General features: G+C 36.6%; 2 protein-coding genes across 2 annotated transcripts; both read left to right on the top strand.

Moving 5' to 3' along the window:
- Nucleotides 1-9190: 9190 nt before the first annotated feature.
- LOC104120209 (calmodulin) lies at nt 9191-12108 on the top strand. Its single transcript, XM_009631944.4, has 2 exons — nt 9191-9482; nt 11425-12108. Exons 1-2 carry the CDS (start codon nt 9407-9409, stop codon nt 11796-11798), a joined length of 450 nt encoding a protein of 149 aa, XP_009630239.1. The 5' UTR covers nt 9191-9406; the 3' UTR covers nt 11799-12108.
- A 1927-nt stretch (nt 12109-14035) lies between these two features.
- Nucleotides 14036-20958, top strand: LOC104120208 (uncharacterized). The gene is made up of 2 exons (XM_009631943.4): nt 14036-14282; nt 18251-20958. The coding sequence occupies exons 1-2, from the start codon at nt 14276-14278 to the stop codon at nt 20344-20346; spliced, it is 2103 nt and encodes a 700-aa protein (XP_009630238.1). The 5' UTR covers nt 14036-14275; the 3' UTR covers nt 20347-20958.
- Nucleotides 20959-22596: the final 1638 nt, after the last annotated feature.

The following is a 22596-nucleotide window of genomic DNA, read 5'->3' as shown; positions in this document are numbered from 1 at the left end:
GAATTCCAATAACAACTCGGCCTCCAAATCTTAACTTTAAACTAAGATCACAATTTTTCCAACTAAATTCACCGATTAAATGTTAAAAATAACCATGGATTCGGGTAATTTAACTAATATTGAGTTAAAAACACTTACCCCGTTGTTTTCTCTAAAAATCTCCCAAAAATCACCTTAATCCGAGCTCCAAACCGGTAAAAAATCAGAACTTAAACTCTATGCCTAGTGATTTCTTCTACATGATCGCGAACTTCCTCACGCGATTGCGAAGCACAATTTGAACACTGCCAAATTTAACTCTACGCGAATGCAGAAAGCCCCACGCGATTGCGAAGTACTAACTCTGCTACCCTACGCGATCGCGAACCTTCTCACGTGATCGCGAAGCATTAAGCGTGTTTGCTCAGCTTCTCCATCCGTTCCTCTTCGCGAACGCATCCTTAGCCACGCGTTCGCACGACACAGCTCGCCCAACATACGCGATCGCGGACATGCCCACACGATCGCATAGAACAAATTTTTCTGTTGCCCAATTAAGCCTACGCGATCGCAACCCCATTCACGCGATCGCGTAGAACAAATTCACCTCTGCCCAAATTACTCTACGCGATCGCAGACGGACTTACGCGATCGCGTATAAGGAAAAACAGAAGAAAATGCCAGCAGCTATCAACTATTTTCCAAAGGCCAAAAATGATCCGTTAGCCGTCCGAAACTCACCCGAGCCCCTCGGGGCCTCAACCAAATATATCAAAAGGTCTTAAAATATCATACGAACATAGTCGAATTCTCAAATCACCTCAAACAACATCAAAACGATGAATCGCACCCCAAATCAAAATCTATGAACTTTGAACTTTCAAGTTATATATCTTGTGCCGAAACACATCAAATCAATCCGAAATGACTTCAAATTTTGCACATAAGTCATAATTGACATAACGAAGCTATTCAAATCTCTAGAATTGGATTCCGACCCCGATATCAAAAAGTCAACCCCCCGGTCAAACTTTCCAAAAATTCATCTTTCGCCATTTCAAGCCAAATTCCTCTATAGACCTACGAATAATTTTTCGGACACGCTCCTAAGTCCATAATCACCATACTGAGCTATTGACATCATCAAAATTCTATTCCGAAGTCGTTTGCTCAAAAGTCAATTCTTCGGTCAACTATTTCCATTTATGCTTCTAAATAAGGATTGTTCTTTTCCTTAAATTCCGAATCTTCAGTAAATCAAACTCGACCACACCCGCGGGTCATAATACATATTGCGAAGCTACTAGAGACCTTAAGTCACTGAACGGGGCGTTAATTCTTAAAATGACAAGTCGGGTCATTACAGACCGCCAGCGCGATGAACGGGATTCCAGACAAAAAGTCGGGTAATGTTGCGGTACCAGCCCATATGCTCATGCTCACCATCCATACACTCGGGTGGAGGGGGTGGCAGAATCAAGTCATGTCGTTGGTCCCAAATCTCGATCTGTAACTCTAGCCATGCCTCATATGTCTGGTCAACCCTCGAACGATCATCCCGCTAGTAATGTATCCTAATCCAAGCGGGCGGTGGAGGTACAAGCTGCGGTCGACCAAACTGGCGAAGGGCTCGCTCGGTGGCATGATGCTCGACAATATCGAGACACATCAACGGGATGGAAGAGCTCCACATAAGTCGGCCGATGGAGCAATAATCGGGAAAACCAGCTATTAGCTTGTCGATGTATGGCCTCCAAATGAACTATTACGTAAAAACAGGAACCGTGAGTATATGCAACGGATATAAATCCAGGCCAAGTAAACTTAAGCATACAATTACCTACGCGACCTCCAGCAAATCCAACAAATTCCTGTAATAGGGGAGATTATGTCCAGCCTCGTACTCGCGTCCGTATCCTCGCCTATCAACCGACCTCCTAGCTAAAGGGAGAAACAATGGAGGTGGTGCACCCTGAGCTATGGGTGGTAGAGGTGGCTGCAACTGCAGGAACCGCTCCCAGGCCCAAACCTAACATACTATTTGGACGTAAAATTTAAGGTATATTTTTTATGATGTATGTTATAATGAAGAGAATATTTGACTATGTTTTCACCTGCTACAGCGGCAAAAAACCTGCAACGTCTTGCTGGGTGCCCATGCTCGCCCGACACATCTGCATGTACAAGTAACCAAGAACAGCAGCACCCCAACTATAATCATTTAAATCATCTAGCTGCTCAAGATAATGAAGAAATATCAAGTTGACTAGGTTTCCCGAAGTTTTCGGGAACAATTGTAATGTTTTAAAAATTAACGCCCCGTTCAGTGACTTAAGGTCTCGAGCAATTTCGTAATAAGTATTATGAACCGCGGGTGTGGTCGAGTTTGATTTTCGGAAGATTCAGAATTTAATTAAAAGAACAATTCTTATTTAAGAAGCTTAAAAGAAAAGAGTTGAGTGGGGAGTTGACTTTTTGATATTGGGGCCGGAATCCAATTCTAAAAATTTGGAATACCTACAGTATGTCATTTATGACTTGTTTGCAAAATTTGAAGTCATTCCGGATTGATTTGATACGTTTCGGCACAAACCATAGAAGTTGAGAGATTTGTAAAGTTAAGAAATTTGGGAGTTTGGCCATGGTAAATATCGGGTCTAGACGACCTCTTTTCAGTATTTTGAGTATGCGATCAGGTCCGTGGCGTATTTTATGATTGAAATTCATATATGGTTTGTGTCCGGGAGGTTCCGGATGAGTTTCGGGTTAAGTTTTGAACGAGTCCCGGCATTTCGACACTCTAATACTGTTCTGGCACTTTCGGGGGTGCGGACCATGCATTTTTGGGCGTTGAGGCGAAGGAGGGACGCGAACCGCGCATTTTGGGGCGCTGAGGTGAAGGAGGGGCACGAACAGCAGCAGAATTTCGCGGCCGCGCTCAAAATTTCACGGACCGCGCAATTCTGTCCGCGGCCGCGCTCCAGGAAGTTTTACAGATCCACTGGTCCGACTTCGAAAACTTATATCTTTTGATCTACAAGGAATTTTGAGATGATTCAAAAACGAAAGTTGTAGCCCTTCGTGTCAAGTTTCCATAAAGGTAAATTAGTCATCATGTGGGCATTGGTATAGAAAGTTATGGCCAAAATACTAAAGCATGTCAGTACAACCCCAAGAATTTCGCGGCCGCACCATTTTTTCGCGACCGCGGGACCTGGGGCGCGGCCGCGCTTAGTATTTCGCTGACCGCAAAATTGGAGTTCAGAGGATGTACTATATATCTGAGGTTTAGGGTATTATTTCACATTTTGGACCTAGGGAGCTCGGTTTGTGGCGATTTTTCGTGGGTTTTTCAAGAAATTCATCGGGGTAAGTGATTCTAACTTGGATTTGGTTATTATACATGAATAAATCACTAATTTCATCATTTAATTAGTACTTTGAGATGAAAATTTGAGAAAAATTGTAGAAACTTCATAAACTACAAATTTAAGATTTGAAAGTTGATTTGTTATTGGAATTCGATAAAATTGGTATGGTTGAATTCGTATCGGAATGAGTGTTCTGATTTTATAAAAATTATATCAGGTTCCGAGGGGTGGGTCCCACATTGATTTTTGTTGACTTTGCAATAAACTTTGAAGTCGACGTCTTATTATCTGGAATTGTTTCTGATGATCTTTAATGAAGTTATACAATTAATTTGGATAGATTTGAGCGGTCCGGAGGTCGATTCAAGCATGAAGGCGATTTTGGAATATCGGCATAACTTCAAAAAGGTAAGTGTCTTGCTTAACCTCGAGTGGAAAAATTACCCCATAGACATTGAGTATTATGTGCAAACTGTGTAATTGAAAACTATGTACGCGAGGTGACGAGTACGTACTTGGTTTATATGTGCAAATTTCGTTGATTAAAATCCTTAGACGCCCTTAGGAATTAAATTAAAAATTATTGATATTTATTAAATCCTCTATTTTTTCATGCCTATGCCCTTGTTTTTTGAAATTATTTTTATATGATGATTTGGTGTGATTACCACCTTGAATTTATGTGAAATATTATTTTGTTGAGTTTTTCACTCCCGGATATTTTTGTTAAGATTTTGTGCACATTATGGTCGAGCCATGGACCCCTTATTGTGAAAAATGATGTATTGTTGATTTCTGTGACAAGTTAAAATATTTGAGCACTCCATGTGCAATTTGTGATATGTTGTAATATTTGAACACTTGATGAGCCATTGGTGATATGAGAGTGATGTGCAGTTGTTGAAATCATATTTGCTTTGGGACTATGAAACGATATTCCGGGCGATCCCCTGCCCTGCATATTTACTTTGGGACTACCGAACGGTATTTCGGGAGATCCCCTTACCCTGTATATTTACTTTGGGACTACGGAACAGTATTTTGGGAGATCACCTTGCCCTGTATATTTACTTTGGGACTACAGAACGGTATTACGGGAGATCCTCATGTCTTGCATATTTACTTTTGGGACTACGAGGCGGTACCTCGGGAGTGCCTTTTTGTTGATATTTTTCTATGGATGCACTTGCCTTTGGTTATTTTATTTTTTTGTGATATGTAAATTCTTGTGTTCTTCCGTGATGTATTATTTGATTTTATTATGTGTTTTGGTATTCCTTGTTGTATTGTGTTGGCTTTGGCTCTTTGTACAAGACTCTGCAGATTTGTGTTCATGGTTTTTACTGGTTTTCGAGAATTGAGTTGTTTCGAATAAAATAAATTGCTATTATATTTTAATTTAATAGATTTTATATCCAAATTAGTAGTCATCAGATGCTTCATTTTAATTGAAATGTCATTTTTTTCATCCAAACGAGTTCAAAAATAAACTAATTTCCTTGATGATTTCTTACTTGATTTAAAAATTTTAAACTCACTTTAGTGGAAATAAATTGATCATATGGATCTTATATACATTGAGGATATTGGCATGTGAATTGTCCGTGTAGTTGTGATATGAAATGAGGGCACGAGGTGCCGAAAAAATATGATAATTTAATTATGGACACGAAGTGCCGTGGAGATATGAAAATGGGCTGAGACCCGTATTTTTATGATTATGAAATGAGGTGTCACACGATGACTTTTTAATTGAAGAATTATATTTAAAATATTTATTTGGAAGAATTTTTATTTAGAAAGCATTATATGAAAGAATTATAGTTGAAAGATATTTATTTGGGGAAAATTATATTTGAAGGAGAGTTATTTGGTAGAATTATATGTGAATGACATTTATTTGAAGAATTTTATTTAATTGGGTGTACTTGTATTTATTATTTGTTGAGCGACATTAAATGGTGTTTTGTTGTCTTGCTGTACATATCACTGGTTATTTTATGATGTCCTTATTGTTATCTGTTTTCCTACTATCTTGTATATTATATTGCACATGCTATTAGACTAGTGAGTGTCTTGACTGTACCTTGTCTCTACACAAGTGAGGTTAGTCTTGATACTTACTGGGTACCGACCGATGTGTGCTCATACTACACTTCTGCAAATTTTTGTGCAGAGCCATGTATTGGAGATATCGGACTTGAGCAGAGTTAAAGCGAGATCGTAAGGATTCAAGGTAGAGCTGCTTGGTCGTCGCAGTCCCTTGGAGTCTTTTTATTTTATTGTACTGTTAATTTTTAATCAAACAATATTGTATATTCGGTTCTCGTGATCATTCCATGTATTCAGTTAGAGTTCGTGACTCAGTACTACCAGTCTTGGGAGGTTGTATATTCATATTTATTTCGCTGTTAGTTTTGGTTACTTATTTAATAAAATTAAAAAAATGGCCTCAAAATATAATAAAAATCGGCTTACCTAGTCTTAGAGACTAGGTGCCATCATGATGCATGTGGTGGAATTTTGGGTCGTGACAATAATACCCCACAAATATAAATAGCAACAGCAACCTCGTGTACCGATTAATAGGAAGATCCGGTGTATCATCCGTAATGTCAGCATGCATCGCCTCCAGATGCAGCCGGACGGGCGTCAACTGTAGACGACTAGCCCCGACCAATGCACTCTCATCCGCTGGCTGGAGACCGGTGAGCCGCTGCGACATCTTCAGGTACTGATCTCCCCTATACTCTCTCATGGCATGCGACAAAGCAACGAGATGTCCATCAACTGGCAGCCCATACAGAACCTCCATGTCCTGAAGCGTGATAGTAGCCTCACCAATGGGCAAATGGAATGTGTGCGTCTCCAGTCGCCACCGCTCTATCAAAGCCGTGATCAATGACCAATCCAGCTGCAGCCAACCGATCTCAACAATCCTATAGAAATCCGTATCCTGAAGCCGTTTGACTATACATGGATAGAGATGGTGGGCCTTAAGAAAGTCCCACATATCGTCTACTCTTCTAGCATGGAACGTCTGGGTCAATAACTGCCCCTCCCATATGTAGGAAGACCTATGCTCGGCCTGTAGCAACAGTAGCTCTAGCGAGGCAGGTCTGGGATGAAATGGCGTAACCTCCACGACGGCTACTCTAAATTGAACAATATTAAATAATGTATTTTTTTTTTCATTGCTTAAATATATTGCAATACCTTTAATATTAAATTTTATTCGATATTTTTACTATATTGTTAATTAGGTTGATATATTTTCAATATTATAATTTTATATGTTACTTTAATGTATTAGTTTTATTATTTTATATGTTAGTTTTATTATTTTATATGTTTGTTTGTTATTCACATATTTTTGACTATAATAAAATTAAATAATTAATTTTTATAACTATACATGATTTAATTATTAAATATTCATATTTTGGTTCCAGACTCGATATTTGAGTCCCAGTAGCATCAAGGTATCCTGAATTCTTGTGTTCATGATGAGAAAGTTTCTCCGATTTATCACTCAGCATGTCTGTTATTTTATATGTTAGTTTATTATTGTATATGTTAGTTTATTTTTTTATATGTTAGTTTTATTATTTTATATGTTAGTTTTATTATTTTATATGTTTGTTTGTTACTCATTTATTTTTTACTATACTAAAATTAAATAATTATTTTTCATAACTATACAAGATTTAATTATTAAATATTCATATAACAATACTTAGTTTGACAAATATTGTTGTTTCTTCATGTTATTTTCTTACATATGTTGACTAGAATTGGAGATAGTTTGTGTTTGAACTATCAGCTTTTTAACGTATTTTTGGGTATAAGAGATACTTAAATGATTAATTTCTATAACTATAAGGATACTATGCTAAAGGGCACTGTATTTTACTATGCTAAAAGGGCACTATATTACAAATACTAGCACTACATTAGGCCACAAGATACCACTACAAGGAGCTAAAGTAACAATTTATCTATTTTACTAGACCATTAGCAAATAAATAATCTAAATCAGATAAAAATAATAAATTAATTTAATCACAAAATAATCACGAAAATACATATACCACAGTAAAAAGTAACTAATAAATATTTTTTTAGCAACTAATAATAATTTCTCTATTTTACTAATTTTTTAGCACACTAATACTATAGTCCGGATAAAAAATAACAAATTAGTTAAATCGCAAAACAATCACAAAATAACATATAGCACATTAAAAATAACTAATATGCAATTTTAATACGAGTTTTAACAAAAACTAAGTCGGAATACCTCGATTTAAAGTTTTTTGAAAGTTGAAGATTTGGTGATTTAAGCCGAAACGAGCAACCCACTCCGAGATAACGCCTTAGCTAGGGCGTGAGACCGAGAATCTATGTTTTTTTGTGGGACCGGTGGGCTCCACTGAAGCTTTTTTCGTCAACAATGGGAGGGGAGGGGAGGAGGGACCGCTGGTTTTGTTTTTTAATTTTGTGTGTGTGTGTGTGTGTTTTTTAAGGGGGGATCGTTTTCTGTTCTGTGGGGAAAGGGAAAGGGATGACTTTTTATATAAGTATAGAGCCCTTTATTAAGACGCTATACTATAGCGTCTTAATAAAGAGCGGTATACATTCCCATTCAAATATAGGTTCACGTATAGCGCCTTTTAAAAGGACGATATACTTAACTGACCAAACGACCGTTAAGGTATAGTGCACTTTAAAATGACGTTATATATAAAATGATTACCAATTTTTTTTTTTTACATATTTTGATTCTTTGAGTCCAAAAGAATCACATTTTAGTTCCGGATTCACTGATAAGTTGTATACTTGGCCACTGATAAGTTGCATACTTGCATTTGCTGATAAGTCCAATTTTGGTGAATGCAATTTATGATTGCTGATAAGTCCCAATGTATAGTAAAGTTATGGTTATTATAATTGCAACTGCTAGTATGAGCGTTTGGGATCTTTTTTTTTTTTTTTTGGCTTTCCCTTTTGGGATTTTTGGATCGCCATTTCTGATTCTTAAATTATTAAGGAACAAACAAATACGAGGATATGGAGGAAACTCAATTTGGTCCCTGAAGAATTTAAAAGTTTCAGTTTAGTACTCTCCCATTTTAATTTGTGTGAACCTATTTGATTAGGCACTATTTTTTTTTTTAAAAAAACCGAAGACCTTTAAATATTGTGGGCTTGAACAAGTCATAATATTTGTATGACTATAATTCTTTTGAGACTTGTAATGTTAAAGAAGCCAACGTATTTATGTGCCTATAAACGTTTCTAATTGAATATATAATTTCAAGTTTAAATTAAATTATTTCTAAATTTAGAAAAATATAATTTTTTTTGAAACAAACTAAAAAGAAAATAAGTTCACATAAATTGAACAGAGAGAATAATTTTGTGGCTTTGTGTATAGGTCGGAGTTATCAACTGTACACTATATTCATACTGATTTATCTTTTCTTTTAATTTTTTCTCATTCTACATTTTCCTTTTGGACTTTTTTATTAGTTACATATAAATTTTCTTTTAAATGTTTTTTACCTCTTTATTTGCGATTCTTCAATGGGGAATGATTTATAAAGAAAAAGGTTCGATAAACTCTTATATAAAGAATTATTGCTAATTTGTTTGATAAATGTAAAAATGCACTAATGCATATCTATACTCATTAATGCTCTAAGGCCTTTAGCAAACATGTGTTTTGGTACATAAGAAGACTTTTTAAAAATTATTTTCTATCAAAAAACTACAAAGGAGTTCTATGACTACGACTTGTGTTTAAATTAATTGAGAGGTATTATTTGTCAATAGAAAATGAGGGAGCAGGAGAAGGGTAAAGCGGGAAAGTCGGATAAATTTAGAGGTATTTTCTATTTACATTAATTTGCCCATTGAAAAGTCTAATATTGCTGATTATAAAAGTCGCCATTTCTTCTCTTTACCCTGAAATCCAAGAGGTGAGAAGTTCAAAAAACCGATCTTTTTCCCCCTTTCTGTTCTCTGATTTCCAGAACCTTCTTCTCCCTCTCTCAATGGCGGATCAGCTGACCGATGATCAGATCTCTGAGTTTAAGGAGGCTTTCAGCCTTTTCGACAAGGACGGCGATGGTTCGATTCGATTTCTCTTCTTTGTTAAATTGCATTATGTTTAATTTTTTTTATTAATATGTTTATCTCCGTACATTTGAGTTCAGATCTGGCTTTGTTGACTTTAAGTTTAGTTTCCGTTTGGTTTTCAGATTTGATGAATTGAAAAATTTGCTGATTTTGTGGATTTGGTGAAAGTGAAATGTATAACAATTGATTTATTTGGTAATTAGGAATGATATCTCATTTGAGAAAGCAACCGATTAGAAAAAATGGAAGATACAAGCTTTTAAATTTGAATTTTGTGTTGAATTGGTGCAATAATTTACGAGCGAAGAACTATTGGAGATTTGATGGAACAATTAGAGTTTAAGGTCTGTTTTTTAGATTGATGGAACGATTGGAGTTAAAAAATTGCTGATTTTGTGGATTTGGTGAAAGTGAAATGTATAACAATTGATTTATTTGGTATATAGGAATGATTTATCTCCTTTGAGAAAGCAATAATTAGAGAAAATGGAATATGCAAGTTTTTTCAATTGAACTTTGAAGAAAAATCTAATTTTGATGGACATATTTTGGCCTAATTTAGAGACAAATGGTGAATCTTTTACCTTGTATTGCGGTTGTTAGTACTTGTTTTAGATGTGGGCCAAATTATCTGTCTTTATAGCTACGCTTATTGTGATCTCAACTTGCTGTAAATGATCGCTCTAGTTTCTCTGTTTTATTATACTCCCTCCGTTCACTTTTACTTGTCCAGTATTCTAAAAATAGATTTTCACTTTTACTTGTCACTTTTAGTATATCAAGAGAAGACAACTAATCTTTTTCCTGTTATACCCACAACATTAATTACTTATTTCAAATTATTTTCTCAAAACATTAAAAATATGCATCAATTAATATGGGTATCACGGTAAATTATGCACTTCATTTATTATTTCTTAAGAGGCGTGAAAGTCAAAACGTGACAAGTAAAAGTGAACGAACGGAGTAACTGTGTATGAGCAGATTTGTCTGTATTAGTTGTAAGCATTTAAAAATGGTATATTTTTAAACTTTAATAAAACACGATCCTTTCTGGAATCATCTATCAGAAATAAGATGTTGCAAATAGTGGTCTAAAATTTGAGCACCTAAGGTGTGGCCTAGCAGTAAATGACGTGGATGATAACCTTGGAGACTAGCGTTATCCCAGCAGAAAAAAAAAACCTAGGTGATTTCTTCCCATTAATACCTAAGCCTTGAGGATAAAGTGGAGGTTTGAAGAAATATAAACCAGTTTGCTTTCTAATGTTGTTTCCCAAAATGACCAAATAATTGTCCGTTTTGTGTTTTATTTTATTTTATTTTTATGGGTTGGTACTGATGAAGTGGAGTAGTGAAGAATTTTTTTGGTTGGACGAAGAGCTATAGTTTGTATAATGTATATGATGGGGTTTTAGTCGGAGTTCCAGCTGTTGTTACATGTGTTGACTGTATTTTTTTATCAGTTACCACTTAAGAACTGGCTTTGCTTCTGCAACATATTTGGTTCTTGTTTTAGATGTACAAGTAATGTTAGTATAGAAAATGTCTCCAAAATAATGTGCAGCAGAAAGATGCAATATATTAGAGGATTCATATATTTTTCAGGAAATTATTGTACTTCTTTGTTCTTTTTAACTATATGCTTATCAGATTTACTGTTAATTTTGGGAGATAGCATGGTTAGGGAGGTGTATCTCCTAGATTTTGGTGTAATATGAAGTCCCTTGGAAGGGACAGTGATTTGTGTAGCTGATTGTTTGTGTAGTTCTCCCCAACCCCCTCCCCTGAATTTTGCCTTCTGAGTTATCTGATGTGGTTAACTTTGCATTTTGGTTTCTTTTGCAATTATGAACTGAAAAATAATGCAGTCAGAGACAGAGGGTGTTTTGATCCTTCAGGTCTAGTAAGCTAATAGTGAAGTTTTGAATAGGTTGCATTACAACTAAGGAGCTTGGGACTGTGATGAGGTCATTGGGACAGAACCCAACTGAAGCTGAGCTCCAGGACATGATAAATGAAGTGGATGCTGATGGTAATGGAACCATTGACTTCCCAGAGTTTTTGAACCTCATGGCTAGGAAGATGAAGGATACAGACTCGGAGGAGGAGCTGAAGGAGGCGTTCAGAGTTTTTGACAAGGACCAGAATGGTTTTATCTCTGCTGCTGAGCTCCGTCATGTGATGACCAACCTTGGTGAGAAGCTTACTGATGAAGAAGTTGATGAAATGATTAGGGAGGCCGATGTCGATGGTGATGGACAAATTAACTATGATGAGTTTGTTAAGGTCATGATGGCCAAGTGATTTCCCTCTTCTGCAGTTTACCTTTTTAACACTGAAGAAAGACTAAACATTCATCAGACTGGGTCAGCTTAGGATAATGGTTTACTTTTACGATTTTATCTGGATAGGTTGTACGTTGGATGAATGCAATGCTCTATTGTTGCAGTGGTTGAGTGACTTTCTTTCTCTTATTTGATTGTTCCTGATGTCTTCTCGAGTCTTGTACCTCTATAAGTTCTCTGTTCATTGTTGGGGTTTTGTTGAAACAAGTCTACGGAGACTGTAACTTTTTATTTATTTATTGATGAATGCAGTTCTATAGCTTCTGATACCATCGCATTTATTTCTTTGCATTTGTGAATCTCTTGCTACCATTTACTTTGTTTTCCATATAGCTCACGCAGTTCCTGTATGCAGTACTTTTTATATTTATGTAGAGCGTGCAGTTTTTGGTAGCATTGATGTATGCCGGATGACTTGGTTCGGCAGATAGTCTGTCGTTGGAGAACTTGTCACGGCAAAGGAGTTGGTGAGTGACAAAGGCCAAATTGATTCTGGGAGGAAAACTCAGCATCATGTCTATGTGAGTGACCTCTTCATGTGTTGCTCTATGTGGAAAAATGGCAATAAGTTGGTTTGTTAGCTACAGTTTACATACTCATGACAGGGAGTCAGACTCCAGTAGTGGTTTCTGATGGCAGCGTGCCACCAACTCTAGCGACAAGGCCAGGTCAAGTTGCCAAAGAAAAAAATAATCAGTTTCTAAACATTGGAGAAATTTTCACTGAGAAATGTTGTAGGCCTGATTAAGCTTACTTATCGGGAATAGAAACAAATTTTTATCAGGAGTGATGCTCTGAATGTATCTCTTTACTCACATCTAATTCATGGATTTAGGTCGACTGAAGTAATTTTGCACGACGATAGGTCATTCCTATTTAAGTACGATAATCTATTAAATGGAGTATGCTTCAATATGCACATACAACTGAAATTCAAGTTACTTATAGGACAAGGGGAGCTCATAATTGACTCGGCCATCACATTATAAGTTCATAGCACTAGCGTATTACATTTTGGAAGAATCAATTAATTAGTTCTTTCACTTAAAGAAATTTTGAAACAAAATCCCAAATACATATTTAGACATTATATGAGGTTAGCTAGTATTAAATTAAATTACCTTTATTATCACATACTTAAATATCAAAAGCTCTTTCATGTCAAATTCTTTTGGTTTCGCTTCAAACCTTCTCGAACTCCATAAATTCTAATGTCCTACTTTATAGGAGTGTGTAGGACATATATTCTTCCTTAAATTTCGTAAGTTTTATTCAAAGAATCTAATTCGTTATGAGCTTGTAAGTCATGTTGAAATCTAATCTAATCATTTAGAATGCGGGAGTTATGAGTCGAGTGGGTCTTCTACCAGGTTCTATAAAAGTTACAAAAAATATTGTAGTTAAAAATATAAGTACATCAATTAGTGCACCACATGATATACATAGAATGAAAATGGGTTATGGGGTGAAATAGTGTAGTTTCTATTCGCAATTAAGCATTACTTTTCTTAGATAAAATTCATCTCCAAATATAACTTTAATTTTTATAATTTCTTTTATTTCAACTATACAAGTTCACATGTGCCCAAAATAACTCACTGCAATTTGTTATGAGACCACTCTTTACTTGTTTACTCCCCGATCCACAATACTTGATCAATTTGCTTTTTTATTTTGGTCCAAAATAAGTGTCCATTTATATAATCAAAAAAAAATTCAATTTATTTTTTCAAAATTACCCTTATGTACGTATCCCTAAAAAATTATTTACTTCTCACATTTGAGAAGAGAAGTAAGTGCTACTATAACTATGGTGCAACATTTAATGAAGGGTAGTTTAATCACACTAACTATTTTCGTCTAGAATTTAATATTTCCTTAATGGGTGTGCCCAAAACATATTGATCACTTATTGTGGACCGAAGGGAATAACGTTTAAACAAGATAGTTTTTTTTAAAGAAAAAAAGAACGATGGTATTTTTGTTTTATTTTTGAGGTGTGGAAGACAAAAAGTTGAAAAAGCTTAATTAAAGGAGGCATGGAGTTCAAAGACAAGTCATTATTAGTCAAAATTTCATAAATCTTGACATCTCATAAACTGTAATGTAATGATGCCAAAAATTCACCCCTTGCCGGCTTCCTATAGTCATTGTCTCTTCTTACAAGGCAGATATAAACAAAAAAACCAAAAAAATAAAAAGAAAAGAAGAAGAAAGAATTTCAATACTAGCTCAAAATAATAAATAAATAGAATTATATTGTAGTCAGACGATACCGAGGTAATAAGCTGAGAGAGAGGAAAGGAGAGTGCGCGCGTGTTAGTATAGAGAGAGAAAGTTGGGAAATGGGAGAGTTCATCGGAGACTTGGTATGTCTGCTCTGAAGCTGAGGATCTGAACAGAATTTCACTCCAATTTCCCATATTTTTCGCCATAATGGAAGGTATAAATCCTCTCTCCTTTATTTTCTCTGTAAAACCCTAGAGATTTGGCCACCCTTTTGACTTTGACTTTGACTTTCTGGGTTTTACTGAATTAAACTCATAGTGGTTAAGGGATAACAGCTGATTTCTGAACTGGGTTTTTACTGAATTTTATTTTGGTTAATTGATTGCTGAATTCTCGGATTTTTGTGGTTAGCAAAATTTGCTGTGATCCTTGTCTGAAAGTTCCTATCTTTATGTTCTAAGTTTGTAGCTTTTGCTTTGTTTAGTTAAAGTTAGGCCCATACTTTGATTTGGGGTTTTACTGAATTTTGTTTTGGTTAATGGGTTTCTGAATTCTTGGATTTTTGTGTTAAAGGAAATTTGCTATAATTGTTCGCCGAAAGTTTCTGTCTTTATGTTCTAAGATTGCAGCTTTTGCTTTGTTAAAGTTAATTTAGGATCTTTTTCGAATTGGAGGGGGGAAATAATTCTACCTTCTCTTATTTTTTGTTGATATAAAAGGACAAATAATGTGTAAGGGAAAATGATCTTGCAGTTATATTTGGGTTTTAGTCTTTGGAGTTCAAGCAGCCAGTGTTTGATTACACAACATCAGGGCGATTCGTTGGCTTCATATTTTTGTCTGCCATTTATTTTCATGTTCTCGAAGTATTGGTCTTGTAAATTGCTTGATAATGGGAATGCTAGGTGCTTTGAAGATAGGTGCAGCTCAATTTAGAAGATAAAGACGAATTGTATACTGCTTTTTCACTTTTGGTGTAAAGGAATTTGTAAATGCCGTTGATTCCATACTGGACATCAGAGATCTCGCAAGAAGAACATGGATAGATTTTTGTACATTTTTGTGGGATCTTATTTGGGTACAACAATAGTTCTTTGCGCTGAAGATTAATATAACTGATACCTTTCTAAAAAAAAAGTTGTTTGATAATGGGAATGGAAAGTAATGAAATTTATTTCTCCATTCAAATACCAAGAAAAACAACAAAAAATAAAACGATAATGGAAGAAATTTTACATACAAATTCTTAGCATCTATAGATGGAATATATGGTTGAATTATTTGTCTCAGTCTTTTAATTGTGAGGAATGGATAATCGCTGACGACTAGATATCCTTATGAGTTACATAAGGAATAAAAGTACAAAATGGAAAAAAGAAAACTGTGTAAGTAGTCATACTTCAGTTAGATGTATAATGTTGGAAGAACTGAAGGCTTGGAGCTCTCTTTAAATATATTTCTCCTCCCGTCCTTGCTAAGCGCCATAAAAAAGCAGTAATTGTCAACATGAGAGAGAAGAAGAGAAAAACTCTTAGTAAATTAGTGTTATCAAAGGTGAAAAGCGAAAATGCCGTATCTGTTGGGGCTTTTACCGAACAAAAGAAAAAAAAATATAATGATGCAATTCAAGAATGATAAGTATATATTCAAAAAATAAATAAATTATATGGACAAAGGCATTGAAAAAATTATAATCTTAGTGAAATTAGAGCTCCCCTCTTCAGGATAGAGCCCATGGTCATGGGACACACATCTTCTAGCTGACTTATCCTATACTTGTTCATGTTCCTCTCGATCGTCCAATAAATATACCTTTCTCAGCCTCTTGGCTAAGATCAATTGCACTACTGCATACATATGCATTTTGCCCGTCTTGCCCTTTTTCTAAGAGTGAATCTTGGATTCTTAGGTCGGGCCAGGTGTTATTACATTCAATTAAAAGGACAAATTTACTGAGTTACATGCATGGTTACGAATTAACGATTGCTATTTTAGATTATCTTAGTTGATGGTACGAGGCTGCATCATGAATCTCCAATCCTGCCCTTTAAACCCAATGTTTGACACCCAGTTTTTTTATTAACTTAAATGTAAGGTACAATAAATTATGTTTCTTAATTTTGGGGACATGGGTATTAATATTTAGAAGTATCTGTTTTATGAAAAAGAAGAATTTTTGCTGTTGTGAGCATCAAAATGAACATTGTCCTAAACATTCTTATGCTCCATGATCTCTTTTTTGGCCAAATTTTATGACAGAGATGACTTTTTAAAATTATATTGACATTTTAATAACTTTTACGCATGTTTTATAATGATTTCTTTTATGTTACTCCCTCCATCCCATTTTATCTTGCCTTGTTTGACAAGCGCAAAGTTTAAGACGAAAGAAAGGCTTTTGAAACTTGTGGTCTAAAATAAGCCATATATATTTGTCTGGCTATATATCATCTCATTAAGGGTAAAATTTTAAAGTTAACTTGCTGAACATATATAAAGATCAAAGATGTCTTTTCTTTTTTGGACAGACTAAAAAGGACAGTGTGCCACATAAATTGGGACACATAAATTGGGACAGAGAGTAACATTTTAATGACAGTTTTGCATGTTTGATAATGTTTTTTCTTTCTTTCTTACACTTTATCTCATAATGTTGATGAAGCAGCACTTGCATGGTGGTTAAATAAGGTAAATTTTGACCGATACACCTCAGCAAAATGCATCTGGTTACTAATACCATTTGCCGAAACTGTCCTATTTATTCAGTTTTTGACTCTCGTCTAGCACTAAAAAATTGGTGCAAAGGTGTACATCACTTATCATACCTTTCTCGGCCTTTTGGCTAAGATCAGGCGTACATCACTTGTTATATGCTGTAGTGCTGGTTTAAATTCTAATGCATTAATGTGAGTATGAATGGAAAAAATTGGAGGAGGACTAGCTTATTTCTTTTCATGGATCTGAATCAAGTCTTCTGGATGGACTACAAAGGGAAGTAAAGGGCAGCCTGGTGCACTAAGCTCCCGCTATGCGCGGGGTCCGGGGAAGGATCGGACCACAAAGGTCTATCGTACGCAGCCTTACCCTGCATTTCTTCAAGAGGCTGTTTCCACGGCTCGAACCCGTGACCTCCTGGTCACATGGCAACAACTTTACCAGTTACGCCAAGGCTCCGGACTACAAAGGGAAGTACGTCCATTATATGGGTCTAAGGGAGTTCGCAGTGTAACATCCTTGTTTGTAACCATAATCATTTTCTTCATTACATGTATAGTTCCCTGACCAATTTGAATATTATTTGAAATCTTTCCCAAAGAAGAGTCTGAAACACTACCATCATTTGTTTTTCAACACTGTCCATATCCCCAAAGCAGTAATTAGAGCTGAATGCGGATTGGTGAAAATAGAAAAGTGTGCACTTGAGTGGGAGCTATTACAATTTCATACAATCTTGCTTAGGTTTTATGGGAGACTGGTTGGGAGTTAGCCCAGTCTCCATTTGGGAAGCCCAGCTAGGCAGAATAGTAGATAAAATACAGGTATTAGTGACTGCAGCAATAACAAAATGGTTCTGAATATCATTAATATGTTTTTTTGCAGCAGTTATAGAAGATTGCTGAGGTTGACATATCCTTTTTTAAGTTGGTGAAGAAACTAACAGCGATAATGTGTCCTAGGCACCACTGGTCCATTGATATTCTGATTTAGTTGCTGCTATTATTTTTCGCATGGCAAGGGCCTTAAAAATTCTTAAAAGTCCATGAATTCTCTTTCTATGGCGTAATATCCTCCCTAACATTATTATTTTCTTGATAACTGAGGTGCACGGTTCGAAACTTGGAAGATAATGAGCCCATCCATCTACCCTTCTCCACTTAAATATGCTTTTGTCTATGGCACAGTTCGAACCCGTAACGTGCGTCTAACCAACATATCACGTGCTGCGCTCTTACTACTAGACCAAAGCTATGGGGGTTCCTCCCTAATGTATTCTTTCTTTTTGAAATGCACAAAGAGTTCATTGATTCCCCGTTGAGGGGATTGCTTTTGTAGACTTTGAACTTTCATTTATGTTGGTGCAGCAATATATATTTGAGTTTTCTAAAAAAGAAACACATGTTTAGGATTTCCTGGAACACATCTAATGAGCATCTCTCCTATATCTGGCACTAAATTTGACAGGTGGATCTCCAGATCGGGTATCTGTGGAATCTGGGGCAAAAAAGTCCAGTATATCTTCAGGTGGTAGGATTCAAGATCGCAAAGAGTTTCTCCATAAGTTTGTAGATAGTGAAAGCCTGACCGAAAACCTCAGAACGTGGTATGAAGAAACAGCAGAAAATTCAACTTGCAATGAACCCTCTTTTGATGTCCCTTTTGAGTTGATAGATCTTCAAAAGTTTGATTATGCTTTGGGAGGAGTTCCATTTCAACAGCTGATTCGTATGCCTAGTGCTATTTATGCCTCAACTTCTGGCGCTGCGGAAGCAACTGCTTATCTTGCCCTGGAAGATTTTTTACATGCAAGTGTGACAGGTTTGTGGGAGGCATTTTGGGGTGAGGATGAAACTTTGCCTTTCTATGTTTCTTCGGTCTACAATTCTAACCTGAGATTCTATCAGGCTGAGAAAGCTATTGCGAAAGGGAGACTTGGAGGTCTTTGTGCCACAGCTGTAATGCTAAAGAACCCAAGGCATCCACAAGGGAAGTGGGATGATATTCTGGAACTTGCTATTCTAAGGCCTGATATTGGAAACTTTTCTACAGTAGAGAAGGACTGTAAGCCTTCTCTCTCAATTTTAGGTGAAGCTTTATTCTTTGCGCTAAGAGTATTGCTTGCGAGAAGCCTCAGCAGATCCAATATTCCTCTCAGTTTGAATTCAGTTTTTGTTCTTTTAGTTGACACTCAATATGGTGGGGTCCTGAAAGTTGAAGGAGATATAAGCAAGTTGGAAATGGATTTGAATGATGTATATGGTTGTGCTGCTGAATGGATAAAGAATAATGCTTTAATTACCATTTCCCCTATTGATAGGATCTGGAACAAGCTTGGAAATGCTAACTGGGGAGATATCGGCGCTTTACAAGCACTTTATGCAACCTTCCACTCGATCACACAATATGCTGGAATGTCAAAGAATTCGGTTGAAGATCTGGCTGCTGATCATAGCGCTCGTCTTCAGGCAAGAAGAATTGAAAGACAGTTGGGGGATAGCAAGGCAAATGGAAATGGTTTATTTCGCTTCCAGCAGCGTAGTGCTTCACCTGAAATTGTTGAAGTACATGAGGAGGAGTCCTTCAGGTTAGAACCTGACAAGTCCATGAAGCTGGAAGTTGGTTCTATTGTGCTGATAGAAGACTCAAACTGGCAGAAGGGTTATCAGATAAATGAAGTTCTAACAGATGGAGAGATTCCGTATTATATTGCATCTTCTGTTGAAGATCCAGGTACGACCTTATTTTTGTATGTTGGTTCACATCCTTCTCAGCTGGAACCAGCATGGGAAGATATGAAGCTGTGGTATCAAGTTCAGAGGCAGACAAAGGTATTGGGTGTTATGAAGCAAAAGGGGTTGTGGAGCAAGTATCTACCTCAATTGAATGCATCTGGCCGGATAAATCACCCTGGCCAATGCAGGAGACCAAGCTCGGGCGGTAATTGTGATCGCCCGTGGTGTGGGACCCCAGTTTTAGTTACTAGTCCAGTGGGCAGAACAGTTGCTGATATGGTGAGACTTGGCCAATTTGGTACGGATGAAGCTATTAAGTGTTGCCATGACTGCTTATCAGCACTTTCAGCTGCTTCCTCAGCTGGCATTCGGCACGGTGATATCAGGCCTGAGAATGTCATTTATGTTAATTCTGGCGTGAGGCAACCATATTTTGTTCTCATTGGTTGGGGACATGCTATTTTAGAAGAGAGGGATCGTCCTGCGATGAATTTACATTTCTCCTCCACTTATGCCCTTCAAGAAGGGAAACTGTGCTCGGCCTCTGATGCAGAGAGTCTGGTGTACATGCTTTACTTCTGTTCTGGAGGTGAAATGCCAAATTTGGATTCAGTTGAAGGGGCTTTGCAGTGGAGGGAAACCTCTTGGTCAAAAAGGTTGATCCAACAGAATCTCGGAGATATTTCTGCAGTCTTGAAAGCATTCACAGATTATGTTGACAGCCTCTGTGGAACACCATATCCTATGAATTATGATATCTGGCTTACAAGGTTAAAGAGACATATCCCGGAGGAAGATCATGGGAAGCAGATTGATACCTCGAGTTAGAGATTTTGTTTTCAGCTACGGAAGCCCTTCATCACAAATACTTTGCGTCTCTTGACAGTCTTTCAGGATCTCCAGGATTATGGAGGCCTTCAATAAGACCAATTTATTAGGTCCTCAATGCTGGGTAAGGAATTTGTTTTTGGCGTTTATCAACTTGAACAGTAAATCAACATGCGCTTCCTGCATCTTTGTGATAGTTGAATTTTATCTGTTAACGGTTACTTTGGTTGGACTATCCTCATGGCGAAATGTTATAGGAGAATCCTTGGTAAAATATAGTCCCTGTGCAATGTCTCTGGAGCATATAGTTCTGCTTATCTGTGCATTTATTGGAACCAGGAACCTTTAGGCTATCAGCTTTTGCATTGGTGAACAGTTGTTACTGAGATGTTTTTGTTTTCTGGTCAAATGTGATTATTTCTTGTAAAGACAGGAACTTTTGAGATTTCCCTGAGTGAGATGTGTGATTGTTTAATTTTACGACTTTTAGGAGTAGGACACTGTTCAAGATAGTGGATACTATCCTACATCTGTACATGGAATATCAGATTCGGTGTTTTATATGGACCTCCTGGTGGTAGTTAAAATGGTCGATGATTTATTTTTCCTTCCCGAGTAATTTCTTTGTGCGGAAAGAGCTACTATATACATTCTCGATTACGCTGCCAATTTTATGCTTCTAATCCGTTTATTCTTTTATCCCTATTGTTTCTTGATTTGCGTTTGAGGAATTTTCATAATTAGAGTCTAATTACCATACGTAAGTATTGTTTGTCTAATTACCGCATACAGTCGCGTTGGATACATTCACGATAGGTTGTATGCATTCTCTCAATTTTGCTGTATCAATGCATACAGTCGAGCTCGATATATGCGTTCACTCAGTTTTGCTGTATCAATGCACGCATTCGCGCTGGATACAATCACGATAGGTTTGTTGCGTTTGCTCAATTTCGCCATGAATTTCTATTTTAAAACCCTACAATGCCAAAAAAGAGGAATGTTCATGGCGAAGCAATGACTATTAGTCATTAGGTCGTGTCTGATGGACCCACAAATTTTTAGGCGATTCGAAGCCCGTCGCCAGAACTCATGAATATGGCATGGACATTAACACATGTAAAATTGGAAATCATCCTAAGTTCCGGTTTTATGGTTCTAGAATACCAAAAATCGAGGAACGGTCATGGAGAAGCAGTGATTACTATTCATTAGGTCGTTTCTGACGGGACCACAAAATTTTAGGCGATTCGGGGTCGGTCACTCTAATTCATGAAGATGGCGTGGACATTAGCAAACGAAAACTCGAAAATAGTGTTGAATTTTTATTTTATGACCCTAAAATGTAAAAAATGAGGAATAGTCATATAGAAGCAATGCCTATTGTTCATTAGGTTGTTTCTGATGAGCCCACAAAATCATAGGTGATTCGGGCCGGCCACCTGAATTCATGAAGATTGCGTGGACATTAGCACACGAAAAATCAGAAATCGTGATGAATTCCTTTTTTATAGCCCTAACACAAAAAAAATGAGAAACGGTCATGGAGAAGCAATGATATTGTTCATTAGGTTGTTTCTGATGGGGTCAGAAAAGTTTAGGCGATGCGAGGCCGGTCGTCCGAATTCATGAAGATGGCGTGGACATTGGCACACGAATAAACGAAAATCGTGCTGAATTCATGTTTTTGGCCCTAAAAACACCAAAAACGAGGAACGGTCATGGTGATGCAATGACTATTATTAATTAGATCATTTCTGATGGGTCCACAAAATTTTAGGCGATTAAAAGCATGTCACCCGAATTCATGAAGATGACATTGACATTAGTACACGAAAAATTAGAAATCGTCATGAATTCCTATTTTATGACACTAAAATGCCAAAAAACGAGGAACGATCATGGCAAAACGACGACTATTATTCATTAGGTCGTTTTTGATGGATCTACAAAGTTTTAGGCTATTCGGAGCTCCTCGCCCCAATTCATGAAGATTTTGTGGACATTAAAATACGAAAAATTGAAAGTCATCCTGAATTCTTGTTTTATGACCCTAATGTCACGTCCTTAGTCGTTAACTAAGTACACGTACGACACTTGACAATTTGCTCACGTTCTTGCTTTGACAAGTCAGCCTTACTACACTCAAGATCGCTAAGAGAATGGTAGAAAGAACACAAGAGAATTGTTAAAGGAAGCTTTGTATTAGAGAGAACTTGAATTGTTTGCTTGATGAATTACAAATGAATG

The sequence above is a fragment of the Nicotiana tomentosiformis genome, chromosome 10 (genome assembly GCF_000390325.3).
Source record: "Nicotiana tomentosiformis chromosome 10, ASM39032v3, whole genome shotgun sequence".
NCBI classification, from domain to species: Eukaryota; Viridiplantae; Streptophyta; class Magnoliopsida; order Solanales; family Solanaceae; genus Nicotiana; species Nicotiana tomentosiformis.
This window is presented reverse-complemented; position numbering and strand designations above follow the sequence as displayed.